The sequence below is a fragment of the Miniopterus schreibersii genome (genome assembly GCF_964146895.1).
Source record: "Miniopterus schreibersii genome assembly, chromosome: 16".
Classification (NCBI taxonomy): Eukaryota; Metazoa; Chordata; class Mammalia; order Chiroptera; family Miniopteridae; genus Miniopterus; species Miniopterus schreibersii.
In genome coordinates, this window is record NC_138116.1 from 2,790,945 (window position 1) to 2,803,865 (window position 12,921).

The 12,921-nt window shown below is 46.0% G+C and overlaps 1 protein-coding gene across 2 annotated transcripts; it reads right to left on the minus strand.

Moving 5' to 3' along the window:
- Window positions 1-407: 407 nt before the first annotated feature.
- MFSD11 (major facilitator superfamily domain containing 11) lies at window positions 408-12,893 on the minus strand. Of its 2 annotated transcripts, none has more exons than XM_081161511.1 (13): window positions 12,326-12,893; window positions 11,767-11,822; window positions 10,078-10,185; window positions 9,394-9,473; window positions 9,175-9,271; window positions 8,038-8,096; window positions 7,381-7,525; window positions 6,435-6,475; window positions 5,187-5,252; window positions 4,154-4,279; window positions 2,993-3,167; window positions 2,206-2,341; window positions 408-1,058 (listed from the first exon to the last, which is right to left on the minus strand). In XM_081161511.1, exons 1-13 carry the CDS (start codon window positions 12,419-12,421, stop codon window positions 894-896), a joined length of 1,350 nt encoding a protein of 449 aa, XP_081017637.1. In that variant the 5' UTR covers window positions 12,422-12,893; the 3' UTR covers window positions 408-893. The 2 variants fall into 2 exon arrangements, with proteins under 2 accessions (XP_081017637.1, XP_081017638.1); XM_081161512.1 differs by having other exon boundaries at window positions 12,433-12,656.
- Window positions 12,894-12,921: the final 28 nt, after the last annotated feature.

Here is a 12,921-nt window from a genome sequence, read left to right on the forward strand (position 1 = left end):
GTTTCTGAGTTATATGTAAATTTCAAAAAATGTTAAGCAAGCTCTTATGGAAGAAAGTTAACATTTCCACTTAAACATCTACCCTGAGTAGTCACACTGCAGCCCCAGACTCCAGATGTGTGGAATGGCGCCAGCTCCATGGAGCAGCCTGCCACTGGCTCAGAGCCCACTTTTTTTTTGTATTATATTTTCTAGAAGAATTACCAGCAAACATCTTCCTCCAATAACTGTGTGTGTTTTAGTGTTTTTGTTCATTTACAAATGTTAGATTCCTGTTTTAAGACTGAGGACAATTTTTATCTCACTCTACAATCATTAGCTGGCCACTCCTCACTATGAACTGCAAGGTAAGAACACTTACCAAACAAAACATTTAAAGAGGAAGACTGTGCAGATCGTTTCAGAGATAAGATTCCACTCCAGCATCTTGCCATTTATTCGACTGTCACGCCCAGACACACATGCGGGGCAGCATATGCTCCCTGTTACTACGTAGAAACACACACTCGATGCCCAGCGAGAATCTCTACTTGACATATGGCCTTGTATTTGCATCCAGGCAAGATCTTTCAAGGAAACAGGAGGGTAGGAGAGGAAAACATTTACATTCGATAACATGATTATAAAGAACTTGAGATAGACGAGTTGAAAAACAACATCTTTGAGCAATTATAAGTGACAGGACAAGTTTCCCTTTTCCCACTTGTTTCAAAGAGCGAATGTCTGTAAACTTGAGTACCGGCTCCAGCAGGTGTAGGATCCTGCTTCCGATTTTTCCACACTGAACACCATCCACACACTGAAAATGAAAGGTGGCGTCTCCGCCACGCTGTCCTTGGGCCCCGCTGCCTGCTGCAGAGGCTCGGCCTCCCTCCTCTCGCTGGCTCCCTGGATCAAATGCTTCGGTAGTCAGAGCCCCGGGCGACAATGGCGGCAGCTTCCCACTCCACAGTGAAGAATGACACAGTTCCAAAAAACCCAAAGATCACCATGAGCAGCAGTTGCCAGTGGAGCAGAAGGTAGTTACTGTAGAAAAAGGCCACGGCCGCACAGATGGACTAGGAAAAGAAGACAAGTCACGGCAGGCGCACAGGTGCCGAGCTCCGTCATGAGCCCCATGCGCTGACCCACAGCAATCTGTGCCTGGCAGGGCGCTCTGTTCTCCCTGCGTCTAGACAACACTTCACGGGTCACCAGCTCACAAACATGTACCAGAAACCCCCGCCCAGAGCCGGTGACCATCAAGTAAGCTAGTCTGTGGTTTAAAACAGTAATCTGTGAAAAACTGGAGTAGCAATGTGCACACAGTGAGGACTGTCCACACTGTGAGTGAATCCAGGCCTCTAAGAAAGTGTCTAACCTGAGTCATAGAGGCCAGAACATAAAATTGTGGAAGGCAGTTACAAAGACATGAGCAGAGCAAGGACTGGGGGGCCAGGCATAGAAGGTCACCATGGTGGAAAGCTCCAGGTACCTAGCAGCGGACAACTGCATGATGGGACCGCGCCCCCAGGGTGGCCTTTCCTCCCCTAGCATATCTCTGGTCATTCGGTTTGGACCCCCTGACCTTTCCTCCCTAGAGATAACATCTAGGCCTCAGTTGTGTTTCAGATCCAGGCCCAAAAAACAAGAAAACAAGACCATAGGCCCCACAGCTGCCCTCAGGACCAGCGGCATTGACTGATGACCCCCTGCCCTGGCACTGACCAATCAATCAGTGGAGACCCAGGCCCTGAAAGGACATGCCTGGAAAGCTGTTGAATATTCTATTGAGCTCTTCTCTGGCGACCTGCCCAAAATCTCCTCCCTTAAAACCCTCGGGACGGCTCTCCCTCCTGGGAGCATGCCCTTGTCTTTCCCTTTCCCTTCCTCCTCCCTCTCCCGCCGAAGGCAGGCGACCATTAGCTTCCCAAATACATGTCTCTTACAGTTCGGGTCTTGGCTCTGAATTCTTTTAGCCAGAACTCAAGTACCGAGGTTGCAGAACCCCGGTCCGGTCAGACCCCAGGGGTCTAGCACCTGGTGCCGTGCCCGCCATTCCCGCGCCTACAACAAAACCCCTTACACAAGTGTGCGGGGAACCACACTGCGCACTGCTTCCCGATTCTAATCTCAAATCCCTTTAGAGGGCGTCCCTCACGTTCCTGAGAAACATAAACAGTTAAAGCACTCAAACAAAGGATGCACAATTTGCAGGCGAGTTACCTGGACAAACTTAAAGACTGCAAACGCGGGGGCACTGTCTTCGGAGTAGAGAAAGCCCAGAATACTGAGCAGCTGTGTATTGAAGCAGCTGTCTCCGAGACCCAGCAGGAAGCTGCACAAGATGGCCACTTCTTTGCTGAAGACAAGAAAAGTTAATTTAGGGTGAGAACCAGCAGTACCTGCCAGAGCCACTTAAAACGTAAAAGCAACTCACCCACAAGGGCATTTAACCCTCCAAGTTTTAAACACTGTGAAACCACACACACCGGAATTTCCAAAGGAAGGATTTGTGCTCAAAGGCACTCGGTTCACAGCCTGGCAGCCTCTAGGCTGTGGCGTGCTGGGCAGTGAGCGCTGCTAGTGTCAGGCGCCGGGCAGCGCTGAGGCTGCTGGGCTAAAGGCCGCGTCCCGCGAGGCTCTCAGGTCAGCACAGTACACGCGCAGCGGGGCCAGAGGACCGGCTGCCCCTCGTGGCGGCCGCACCCCTGCGTCCTGGCTGTTCTTCCCCGAGGCCCTAACTAGGCTTCACTGCTCAGAAAGCAAAGGTGAAAATTCAAGCCAGGTACTTCCGTGCTCCTTCACAGACGGAGAAAAAGATTTTGTTGGGGGAAAGGTTAAAACCAACTATAAAAATAACTCCACTTTCGATGGATTTCCATCTAAACTCACTCTGGCCCCATGCACCCCTGTAGAGATAACGGCCTGCCCAGGAAAGGACTAGCAGCTCCCCTTTGAAAATCTCTGACCCGACGCCCCCCCAAAATCCTAGAGAATCGAGTCTCTGTACCTGGGCTTGATGTACGCACTGCTGTCGGTCCCCTCCAGGGGAGCAATAGGGGCGTCCCCGGGCATGTTGAGGAATATCAAGTAAAAAGCCACGAAGTGCACCAGGATGCCCAACAGCACAACTGGATTTCTACCAAAACGGTTATTCTTGCTCAGCAGGCCAAAGAGGCTCCCACCTACAAAACCAAAGAAGTTGAGAACAGAAAGCCCCAGATCAAGTTAGCAAACCAAAATCTTGATTTGAAAAAAGAAAATGGACAAATAGCTCATTTAAACAAGAAAAAAAAGCTCAAACATAAAAAAATAAATAACTACTGAAACAGAAGAAATACTACAAATCAGAACAGACTTCTAGGTAAGATGGGATAACAGGAATTGGCTTTACTCTCTGCCTTAAAAAATGCACAAAAAACATGAAGCAATGGATTTGACGGCGGGACAGGTATCAGGCATCAAAGGGCAGCAATCCCCGGGACAGGAAACGAAGACGTGGGCCCAACTGCCCCGATGGCCAGAGGGGAAGGCAGGTGGAGGCGCTGCCCTGAGCCGAGGAGACAGAGCTGAGAGTCTGGGAACACCCAGCTCTCGAGTTCCCAGGAAAGGGTGTCAGACAGACAGCTGCTCAGAAACAATTCCGGACATCTGCAGGGGTCCCCTTGGTCTCTACTGAGCACTGACCAGCACATAATTTGAGGAAATTAGCAGAGACCTGGGAAAGAGGCCACCCAAAAGGATTAGAGGCATTTGTGCCCTGCCCTGAGGGCTGGGGGAGACCCTCGAATTCGTAGCCCAGTAAGACAGAAGTAGAGGTAGTCTGGGGAACTGGAACTTACTACTGGCATCTGAAGTAAGGACAGACACCCCTGAATCTATGGAGTGTGACGCTAACTCTGCAGGCGGTGTCAGAATTGGACTGGACTGTTGGACACCCAGCTGGTGTCAGAGAGAGAAGAGGCAAGTGCTGGATCCCAAGACACTTTCCCTGAGTATTTTAAGAGGCCCTGTGTTTTCCTATTTACAGTTTTGTCTGTGAAATTTTTGGCAAGTGTCTTGTAACTTAGTTATCTTAGAATAGTGATAATAAAAACACAAAGACATAGCCATTTGGGTAAAAATAAGCAGAGAAACGGATTTAATGCCAAACCTTTTTTTTCAAACTAACCTAAAATTTCTCCAATTCCGATGAAAATGCCAGAAAGCCCAATGAGGCTCTTCTCTTCTGTCCCAAACTTATTGACGGCGCCGATACAGGTTCCGTACACACCAGAGAAGAAAGTCAGTTCCAGACCTGCAGAAAAAAAAATCAGATTTAAATGAGACCCTCCCTCCCTCCCTCCCTCCCTCCCTCCCTCCCCTAGGTTTTCTTCATGTCTAGCAGTATTTGAGCTGTGTACGTATCAAACACACACACACAGCAAAAACTCATTTGGGCTGACATGTTCCTCCCAAGCAGAGCCTAAGTCTACACTACATAACTGATGAAATGGAATTAGCCACAAGGTGGCAGATGTTACGTATTTCAGATAAAAATATACAACTCAGAGGAGAGACTTTCTTTTGTTAAAAGCAGTCACTCTGTGTATAGGCAGGGGACAGGCAAGGACATACTTAACATAGTCTGTAATAGCTTTCCAAGAAAACAGGAGCACACATTTGGAAAATCAATACATACTATTGGACAATAACATTTTAATTAAACCCTTTTTCCCAGGAAAAAAAAAATTCAAAAAGTTAGTGCCGCAGTTTCAAGCCTGTGGGTAGAACTGTCCCACACTGAACGTGGGCTGGCCCTGTGTGCAGTGGAGGTGACGCCGGGCAGGTGCCAGGCTAGCTTTAGAGTCTGCTCGTTTCTGCTTTTGCCCTTTTCGGAGCCCAGGCCACTAAGAAGTCTGGCTACCCGCTGTGAGGGAAGGCTCACGGGGGAGGACCTGCAGCTGGCCAGACACACCAGGAGAGGGACCCCGCCTGAAAGCCTGGATCGGGCCCCTTCAGACAAGCAAGTGAAACCATCTGGACTGTCCCAGCCCCGGCTGCCCTCTAACAGCACCCACAAGAGACCCCCGAGGACTTCAGAGGCACCCCGCAGCTGAGCCCCGTCAATGCCCAGAACTGAGAGATGGAACAACGTGGTTGCTGCTGTCATTTTTCAGCAATGGAAAACCAAGAAAACGACTGACTCCCTTACAAGCACTTACCTGTATAAGCAGTCGTAATGCTAAGGAGGAGCATCTCCTTGGTGACACATAATTTAAGAGACCTTTCTGTAAAAAAAAGAAGACAATTTGGGAGTACTTAACTCGATGTCAATTAATCAAACAAAAACTCTAAAACATTTATTCACCAAAACACCCCTTGGTCAATAATGCCAGTAAACAAATACACTGGGACAGAGGCTAGTGATGCAGATTAAAAGGCTGGAGGTATGAACTATCTGCTCCATAAATAAAATGCTTATTTCAGCTGTTCGAATATATTCCAGAGTCGTGTTTTTCCAACACGTTCTCCAGCTCTAATTAAAAAACAAACAAACATGAAACGGAGAATAGAAATAGAATCAAACAAGCAATAGAACAGGCCTGACGAAAGGTTAGGCTATTAAGAGCCAACAGCCGGCCCAGTGCAAGCTCCCCGAAGGAGCGATCATCACGGAGCAGCTCTAAGGCTGGACTCGGGTCAGAGTCCCCGGAGCTTTCTGGCCACACAGCAGCTGGAACACACTTCCTGAGCTCTCCCCACATCTGAGGATGAAACTAGTTCTGCACACTTGTTTATGATCACTGTAGTGTTTGTTTTCCTGCTGCTCAATTTAGTTAAAATCTACAAATCTACAATGGGAAATGCATTTCTAAAGTACATATATAAAATATATATATAAAATATATATAACTTGTTAATTCAACCCGGCTACATGTGCTTGACCAGGAATCGAACCCTCAACCCTCAGTTTTCTCTTCCATAAAATGGAGAGATGGATAGGTCATATCTGCAGGTCATATCACACACGTTCTACAATATACCTGAGTATGTTGTGAGAATAAAATGAAACACAGAAAGAGGGTTAGCCAGGGAGAACCCTCAACAGATGAGCTCGACTGTTCTTACAAACTACTGGGGCTCCAGAGCCCCCGCTCCGTTCTGAGCAGAAGGGGTGCCTGAGGAAATGGTCTGTGTCCTCGCTTTCCCATGTAAACTCCCAGCTCCCGAGTTCTCCGCAGCCCCCTCATGCCTCCCAGCTTGGGCGGGGCTGTGGGATCCTCACCCCTCCCTGGCATCCCCACGGGACAGAGGTATTTATGGAGAAGACTCATGACTTCAGAGCGGCATTCCTGGAAGAATGAAAATCCTGGGGTACTGTCAATGCAGTTACCAGGGAAAGGGAGGGACAAAGGCTGGCGTGGTTCCTGAACAGTTAGTTCCTGCACTTCAGATAGGAAAACACTCACTGAACGCATCCACTGCCTTTGTCATGTTGCTCCGGGCAGACCTGGTAAAAGAAAAAAATGTTTTTACCCCCTGGGGACTGAAAAGCGAACAAAAATACGATCACATTTTTACTGAAGCTTGTAAAAGTTCTGTCGCCCACGTGGTCTGGCAAACATTCCCAGTGCCCCTCGGTGCTCCCTGCTCCTGGAGGTCCCTCACGACCCATCTCCTTGCTGCAGAACATGTGGTTCAAGTGTCACCTGGGTGGCTCTTTATTAACAATGGTACACAATTCTTTCACTTAATTTACTGAACATGTTCATGCATGTGTGTTTCAGATAAGACAGCTTAGGCAGGACAGGAATCTCCTCTGCCCTATTTTCCCCCCATAAAAACAATTTGTGGTAACTCAATTTTCTGACACTCCTACTATGTAAAATGTCAGCGTTAAAACTCTTCAGAAGCAACATCACCACCTGTGGTTCATGGTTGGAGGCAGTATAATCTATTGATTAAAAATGTGGGCCGGCCAGCCGGTGTGGCTCAGTGGTTGAGCGTCGACCTACGAACCAGGAAGTCGTGGTTTGATTCTCGGTCAGGGCCCGTGCTTGTGCTGCGGGCTCGATCCCCAGTAGGGGGCGTGCAGGAGGCAGCCTATCAATGACTCATCATTGATGTTCCTCTCTCTCCCTTCCTCTCTCTGAAATCAATAAAAAATAAAAATAAAAATAAACGTGGCCATTTCTAGCACAAGAATTCTGAAATAAGCCCCCCGGTCCCGTAGGTGTGGGGTGGGGCAAAGCTATCTCCCATTCCTTTTCCTTCTTCCTCCCCTTACTTGCTTTAAAACCTTCCCCTCATGTCTGCCCAGTATCAGGTATCAGGCTATAAAAAGGCTGGTAACCTCCAGACTAGATCCACTCAAAATATATTTTCAAATAAAAAGGAACATTTCCAACTTCTTACTCGTTGACTTCCAGGTCCTGGTCATCAGAAGACTCATCTTCTCCCAGGATGTTTTCGGAATCTGGTTTCCGAATGAGAAAGAAAAGAACTGTGCCCACCAGGCTAATCACTGTCAGGGCAATGAACACGGTCCTCCGGTCACTCTCTGGGGAGAAAGGAGAGTAGACAGCACTGGCCACATAGACAACTGCACAGTTAGCACGATGCCCGGAGCTTGTTTATAACATCGAAACACTTCCTGGTTAAATTTTTACTCTACTGCATCGGTAAAATAGGATATCTCAGTTTTTCTGTTTTTCAGTTCGAGAAATACTAATAAGCAAAAAAACAAACAAAAAAACAGCACAGGAAGTTAATCACATTCTTTTAATCAAAGAAGCATATAAAACAATTAGGGGTTCAAAACTCCGACAACTGACTCACATGCTCACACACAGCATAACCCCTTCCCACACCAGGATGCCACTTGGAGTCATTAGCTATAATCCCAGCTTAATAACCTCATGCAAGGGGAGAAGTTACTAAAGCTAAAATCTGAGAGGACTTAAGGTGCTAAGGTGCATCAGAACAATTCTGAGCAAAGCAACAAGGGTACTTTAGTGAAACGGCTATGGTGCTTTGTGCAGACTGGAGTAAAGCAAAAGTAATAGAACCAACCTGAGATCTGCGTTTTCCCTTGCCAAGCGAAATATATGTAGAGGTTTCCAAAGAACAAGCTGGGGTAAAGAAAAAAAAAAAGGAAGGAAACAATGTTGGGAAGTTATTTTCATATTTCTAGTTTTTTAAACAATTTTTCCATTGCTTGTTAAATAGACAGAAAGCAGAAGGCATATCTAATTTTAAAAGTATCCACCTGCCCTAGATGATCCACCTGCCCTAGATGTTGACACTCCACCCTGACTCTTTCTGAAAAACGTAGCTGCCTTGGCTGGAGTTCCGCCTCCCTCCACGTGACAGTAACCTGACTCAGAACCGCCCTTCACAGAAGCCTTGACTCACACCGAAACATGTGATTTATTATTGGAACTCTGGAGATGACTCTTTGGAAACAAGTGTATGCTACTTCTAGAATCATAAATTTCAAAGAATCTATGAAAATATCCATGACTTCGTTATCTGCATCTGATCAGATATTTTATTTTTCAAACTCTCCTAGAGAAGAAATCACTCATACTCCAGTTTCTTAATATCCAGCCCCTTAAAACTAAACGTTTGCACTTATTAAGCCTTATCAGTGCCAAAAATTTAGGCAAGATCCATGAGGGTAAATCCTCAGGACAAATGCCAGGACAGAATGACTGCGGTTACTTTTAGAAAATATATAACATGCTGTATTGTTCAGTGTTGATAGTCTCACTTTTGAACTTAAATACGTAATTGTTAATACCTATCCGGTAGGTAGGATACCTTGGTCAGAAGGATGTGGCCTTTGGAGTCCAGATAATGATGGTTTAAATCATTTCAGTTACTTAACTTTTCAGCCTGTTTATCTGTATGTTACCTCAGGAGGTTGTGAGGATTACTGAAATGAAGTAATGAACTCAATAGTCCCTGAAGTATAGCCAATACTAAATATATTATGGTTAATATTGGTTTCTATTTATTAATCACAAGTTCCAATGCATTTGAGGTAGATTTATGCATTTTAAATAATTCTATAAAAGTTTTAATCTATATACAGTTAGGAACTTAAGTCATACGATATGGAAGATCTGAGTTTTCAATACAATAAAGATCTAAAAATATGATCTGACAAAAGTTGCAGGAAAGACTGAGCTCCAAAAGAATTATTACCTCGACTGTAAGAGTGCCCAAAAAATTCCACTGTTTCTCCCAATAGTGTGCTCATCTGAATTTATTGTGAGGCAGTTTCCTTGTGCTGTCCAAAGTACTAAAATTCAAACCAAAAGGTTAGCAGGGAAACGAAATCACTCAGCTTTACATACTAAACGCACAAATGCTACTCTTAGATACGCCCCAGAACACAAAGAAAACAAGCATCGAAATGCTCACCAGCAGCTGCAATTCCGATGAAAACAGAGGCTGTGTAGAAGGACCATGTGAAAGGCTGGATAAAAACGGCAATGTACATGCTAAAATATAACAGGTCAACGTATTACAGTCAAACAACACCTGAAACAGAATGCCAATTATGCCTTCTAGGAATCAGTGCTGAGGAGTCTCCTCTTTTAAAATTCAACCTGTAAAGGACTCCTCCAGTGTTGAAAACAAAATAATAAATGGGGACAGATGTGACCTACTGGTTTCTTAATTGACCAGTTCAAATTTGTGAAATCAGACACTGAATGAAGGTTTGCAGTTGGTCTTTGCCAATTGCTTAGCCCACGATGGGACCATAGTTCTACAGCCCACGAGAAAAGTTTAGTTATTTCATTTGAATTCCTGTTAGTAAACTTGATATAAAATAAGATTCTTTCCCGGGAAGTTCTTTTCAAGTCTTGTGGAAAGAGATTTTTGAATGCTGTTTTTATTAATAGTAAAACAAAAGCAAGTATACACACGTCCAATTTCATTAAAACTACATGGTGTCCCTGAGCACCAAGACGACCACCAATGCCTAAAATATCACCTCTATTCTATTCAAGTTGGCAAGTTCCTGTTAGAAGTCTACTATGTGCCTGAAAGATGCTGAAGGCATTGTAAATCAAATGAATGAAAGAAAATTACGCTACTCACCTGTAAAACAAACCACTAGCAAACATAGAGAGTGGAGGTCCTACAATGGCAACCACTGATGGCGTGATCAAATTTGAAGCAGAGAACACTCCATAAATAATTGCCATGCTGTACACATAACACACAAAAACAAAACAAAACAAAACTGTCTCAAAAGTTCACTTTTTCAAATGTGAAAAACATCTACTTAGTCTATAGGTGTTTTGCAATAAGCACTCACATTCTTTAAGTCAGCATTTGTGATAATTATATCCTTAAACTGAACGCCACCTTAAAGTTTTCACTTGCACAAAATATTGAAGTCTCATCAAATGTTTCTTTGAGTAAGTTTGCCTTGAACGATATGGCTTTTGATGTACTGGTAAATTATAATAACAGCCAACACATAACATGTAACAGGCACTGTGCTGAGTACTTGACACATGTTTTTACTCTTAATCCTAAAAGCTCTGTGAAGAAGGTATTGTTATTTGTCCTTGTTTTACAAAAAAGAAAACAAACACAGAAGGGCTAACTAACCTGCCCAAAGTCCACCTGGACACCTGGTGAATGGTGGAGCCAGGATCCCATACCTGGTAATCCAACTCCAGAGGCCCTAGTCAACCAGTCTGTCCTACAAACTTAGTCTACAACTCCTGGCAACTGCATGCAATTTCACTGCTATAAATAACAGGGCCCAGAGTTATAACTTGCTTAAACCTGAGTTTATTTAGCTCAACCTCATGGTCTCACTGAACATTATTCAGCTACTATAGACCCAGCCCTACCTAGTATGCATGTCTTGTGACTAAAAGTATTTCAAAGGTTCTGAATTCATTTACTACTTATAAGTCCAATGTAAATTATTCTTTGGCTTTTATGACTCTCAAACATCAAATATGTCCTTTCACTTACTCTTTAGGATGTGCAAGAATACCAAGCACTGCAAGGAGTTGTAGCAATCCCTTAAAATGATGCACATAAACATCCCTTTACTCTCGAACATCATACACAAGGGCAGGCTGAGGACAGGTAATAACCAAGTAAGACGTGGTGGGGAGGGGCGGGGAGAGATGACGAGCGGGACTGGTGTTGGCCAGGATCTAATACCTGACTATAGCGAAATTAAGAAACCTACTTGTGATTAGATAACTCCGCATATTACATTCCCAGCTCCAGGCCCAGGGCACTAGTGACTTATGAAGGTCTTCCCACTTCATTTTCTCTATGTGCAAAACTGGGACCAAACACCTTAATAAAAATCTAAAAGCTCCTGATGACAGCATATGAATCATTGTGAAATTACAAAAACAGAAAGACCAAACGTTTCAGGAGTCATATAAAACGCCCTCGGTTTAAAATCGGGAAGATGTAACGTGACAACACTTTAGTGCTCACTAAATGCCAAGTACTGTGCCAAGCACTTCACAGGCATTAGCTGAGCAAGGAAACCGGGCTCATGGGAGCAACTTGCATAAGACAACGCAGCAGCGAGTTGTGAAGCCAGGCGCTCACGTGCGGGGTCTAATTGTACGTGAAACCTAACCCATCACCTTCATTCTATTACATTCTCTGAAATAGTCTAGATACAGAGAAAAAGAAAGCAGTCGCTACTAATTCACTCGTGGTATATTTACAGCCCGTGACTTTGACGGCGATTTAAGCAACCACTGTAACACATAAAGTAAAACCGACCGTACGGTACCGTACCTGGTGTATCCACTGCCGTGGAAATCAGTGCTGTTTAAGCTCCTGATGACAGTTTGCTGTGTGGAAGACAAAACTAATCAACAGAAGGAAACGTTTTTTCCAACCCCTCTACCCCCTGGACAGTCTCCAAGCCAAGTACTGAGAATAAAGAAATAACTGAAGGAGCTCAAGACTTAACACTGAAAGTGACTGTGAAAGAAGAAAGAAGAATTACGGGACAGAAGAAAAACCAGAGACAGGGAAGGGGAGGGAGCGACCTGCTGAAACGATGCCTTAACTCTCCAAGTATCATGCAGACCTTCATACAGACAGGCAATAAAAACAAAACAAGGTCAACATCCGAACCCCAAGTCAAATCACAGACACGCACGGCCATGCTCCACACCCCCGTGTGTCCAGAAGAAATGCCCGGTACAGGAACTCAAACCTAATCCTAAAAAAGCGAGGACGGCTGAGAAGATCCAAGGCGCAGACCGCAGCGCGCGCTTGGACACAATGAACGTGTATTCTCATCCCTCTGAGGGGCGCTGCGGGGGAGGGACGGCGGACCCCAACTCACCGCCACATTCCCACAAGTTTGAAAGGCGGTGAACATGAACATAAAGGCAACGCCTAAGACAATGATGTTGAAAAGCTTTTTAGATTCCGGGGACATTTTGGCTCAACTCTGCCGGAGGTCAGCGGCGGCGGCGGCCCAGGGCAGTCGGCTCTCCTCGGGGCGCACCCACGGCCAGTCCTGGGGGCGGGAGAGGGGGTGAGAGGAGGCAGATCCCGGAGCAGGGCAGCCAGGCTGTCAACTTCCACGGCGCGGATCCGAGTCGCGGGCTGAGGGTGAAGTTCTCCCCGCGGGCACAGTTAGGACATTCCCAGGATGAGATCCGAGTAGGGACGAGTCCGACACCCAGAGAAGCGCCAAGAACTTGTCGCCCCAGGTGGAGGGGCCCGCGGGAGGGGGGAGATTAGGGGCCAAGGGCGAGCTGCAGAGGCCAGCGCGGCCCCGCCCGCCCGCCGGGCCCTGACTCAATGCTGGTCATGCGACCCAGTCACGTGACCGCGGCGCGGCCCAGGCCGCTCAGACCGCTGGGAAATGTAGTCCCCGCGCTGCCCGAGACTGGCAGGCGCACCGCGAGAGCTCGCTCGACCCGAAGGGAGCGG

Bases quoted from the DNA above. Each gene is read 5' to 3' on its own strand.
- MFSD11 (XM_081161511.1), bottom strand. From the start codon at position 12,421: ATGTCCCCGGAATCTAAAAAGCTTTTCAACATCATTGTCTTAGGCGTT. The intron at 11,823-12,325 runs GTGAGTTGGGGT...TCTTCCACACAG, and splicing joins AAACTTGTGGGAATGTGGCG to CAAACTGTCATCAGGAGCTT. The intron at 4,280-5,186 runs GTAAGTGCTTGT...TTTTTTCTGCAG, and splicing joins CATTACGACTGCTTATACAG to GTCTGGAACTGACTTTCTTC.